This window comes from Chanos chanos, chromosome 7 (genome assembly GCF_902362185.1).
Source record: "Chanos chanos chromosome 7, fChaCha1.1, whole genome shotgun sequence".
Lineage (NCBI taxonomy): Eukaryota > Metazoa > Chordata > Actinopteri > Gonorynchiformes > Chanidae > Chanos > Chanos chanos.
In genome coordinates, this window is record NC_044501.1 from 1,155,607 (window position 1) to 1,158,106 (window position 2,500).

A 2,500-nucleotide genomic window follows, 5' to 3' on the forward strand; every position below is an offset into this window, starting at 1 on the left:
AGATCTAATGAAAGACATTGGATGTTACAATGGATTTGCGTGTGTGTTTGTAAAAGTTTGTGAATGACACAATGAAAGACATTGGATTTCTGGGACAGTGCATTTGAGTGTGCGTTTGTAAAAGTTGTGAATGATCTAATGAAAGATATTAGATTTCTGTAACTGCAGGTATGTGTGTACATGTGAATGAATAGACTGTGTGTGTTTGTATAAGTGTGTGACTGTATGTTCCACTGAATGAATGTGTGTGCATGTGTGCGTGTGTGTGTGTGTGTGTGCGCGCGCGCGCACGTGTGTGTGTATTTGTTTCAGAGAGAGTAGGGCAATTCCAGTAAACTAAAGGATTACTGGCTGTCTTTAGGTCACATGATCATTAATTAAGAGGAGACCCCACCTGTTCTCAGAATTACAGACCAATAACACACACTTAAGCACCTGATACATCGGTCCATAGGAATATTAAACCTGTGCTCTCAGAAACAGTCTGCCCCCTGCTAGTTTATAAAAATATCCTCCCAGGCACCAGGGGGCACTAGCCATTGAAGCACACAGACCCGACCTCAAAGCCAAACTTCTGCTTGGAGTTCCCAAAATCTGACACAGCTACATCCAGGATGGGAAGCGTATCTGCATGGGGAAAGTCCAGTTTCAGCACCGTCCGCTCCTGGCCTGTCCCAGACTGAAAACAGAGGAGACATGCTGACCTTCACACAGTGACATGCTCTCAATCCCTCTGTTCATTTATACAGCCGTTTTCATATAAAATCACACCATGGTCAAATAAAAGCCACATTTGCAAAGACAGAACACAGAGGGAAAAGGATAACAGGAACTGATGAAATCTTTTGAATATGTTATGTGTGTTATACGTTATGTGTGTGATATGTTATGTGTGTTATACGCTATGTGTGTGATATGTTATGTGTGTTATATGAAGGCTTTATAGATTTTATATGATGATCCAACAAACTTCATGTGAAGTTGTTTTGAAAGTTGTACAAAATGTTACGAATGAGATTTCAAAAACTTATGAAAGTTATTTTAATATGCTAGTAATGTGATTTGAATAGATTAGAAATGTGATTTGTGTTATTTCAATGTGCTATTAATATGTTATTAATATGTTATTAATGTGATTGGAATAAATTAGGAATGTGGTTTGTGTTATTTCAATGTGTTATTAATATGTTATTAATGTGATTGGAATAGATTAGGAATTGATTGGAAGCCTTGGATGTAGGCGTGCATGTAGCAGTGTCAGATTTTGGGAGACTCTTATACGGAGGGTAGAAGGACTCACCTGACAGCTGTGTTATTAATATGTTATTAATGTGATTGGAAGCCTTATAGGCAGTGTCAGATGAAGTTTGGCAGACTCTTATACGGAGGGTAATAGGACTCACCTGACAGCCGTGTTATTAATATGTTATTAATATGATTGGAAGCCTTATAGGCAGTGTCAGATGAAGTTTGGCAGACTCTTATACGGAGGGTAATAGGACTCACCTGACAGCCGTCATACAGAGGCTGGATGAAATGTGAGTTGCTTTGGGTGAGCTCATCGCCGCCACTGCCTCTGAAGCGCAGGGCTCGTGCGTGACTGAGAGAGCGACGGTCAAACCAAGCCACCGAGTTCTGACACACATAGGTGAAACTCTGATGGGCTGTGGCACTGAGCAGCTTCAGAAAGTTCAACTGGACCACATGCACTGGCCTTCCATCCATATCAGCATAGGAGAACTGGAGAGAGCGAGAGAGAGGGGGGGACAGTGAGAAACATCAGTTTATAATATAATTATTAATATAATCATGTATGTGTGTGATGCATTTACAGCACACAGGCAGACATGCACATAGACCTCTGTGACCAACACACACGCACACATACATGACACAGACAGACAGAGAGGCACACACCCACTCACACACACACACACACACACACACACACACACACACACACACACACACACACACACACTTCATTAGGGATTACCTCAGAGCCTTTTCTGAACTGGCTGTACCAGGATCCAGGCTTCTCTTTGCTCCATGCTGCCATCCTGACCTAAACAACCCCCCCACACACACACACACACACACTGAGTCACTGTCACAAACAACACAAAGTCTGTTATGGTCTGCAGCATTCTCTCAGTGTCTCACCGATTCAAACTTGACCTCTGGCCTAAGGCAGGTCTCTCCCTCAGCGGTGAAATTACAGAACACTTTAAAGGCATCTCTATGGCAACCCTGATTAGGGTCAATCCAGTATAAACCTATGGGAACACAGAGAACAGAGTCTGTTCATCTAATGGTGAAGAGCTGGAAGAAGACATAATAGTATTGGACTGAACAATAAACAGACGCACAAACAAATGACACAAAGACAGAAATTACAGACAGACAGACAGACAAGGAGGTAGCCGAATAGACTGTGAGACAGACAGAGAGTTAGACTGAAATGCTCAACTACACATACAGAGACAAAGACAGACAGAGA

At 42.1% G+C, this 2,500-nt stretch overlaps 1 protein-coding gene across 1 annotated transcript in view; it reads right to left on the reverse strand.

Annotated features, from left to right (window-relative positions):
• Window positions 1–532: 532 nt before the first annotated feature.
• The window catches only part of col5a3b (collagen, type V, alpha 3b), a 56,224-nt gene continuing 54,256 nt past the window's right edge, over window positions 533–2,500 (reverse strand). Inside the window, exons 63-66 of the mRNA XM_030780319.1 lie at window positions 2,164–2,276; window positions 1,997–2,065; window positions 1,507–1,740; window positions 533–679 (exon numbers count right to left, since the gene is read on the reverse strand). Of these exons, the coding sequence (XP_030636179.1) occupies window positions 533–679; window positions 1,507–1,740; window positions 1,997–2,065; window positions 2,164–2,276 (563 nt within the window). The remainder of the gene's footprint in view (window positions 680–1,506; window positions 1,741–1,996; window positions 2,066–2,163; window positions 2,277–2,500) is intronic.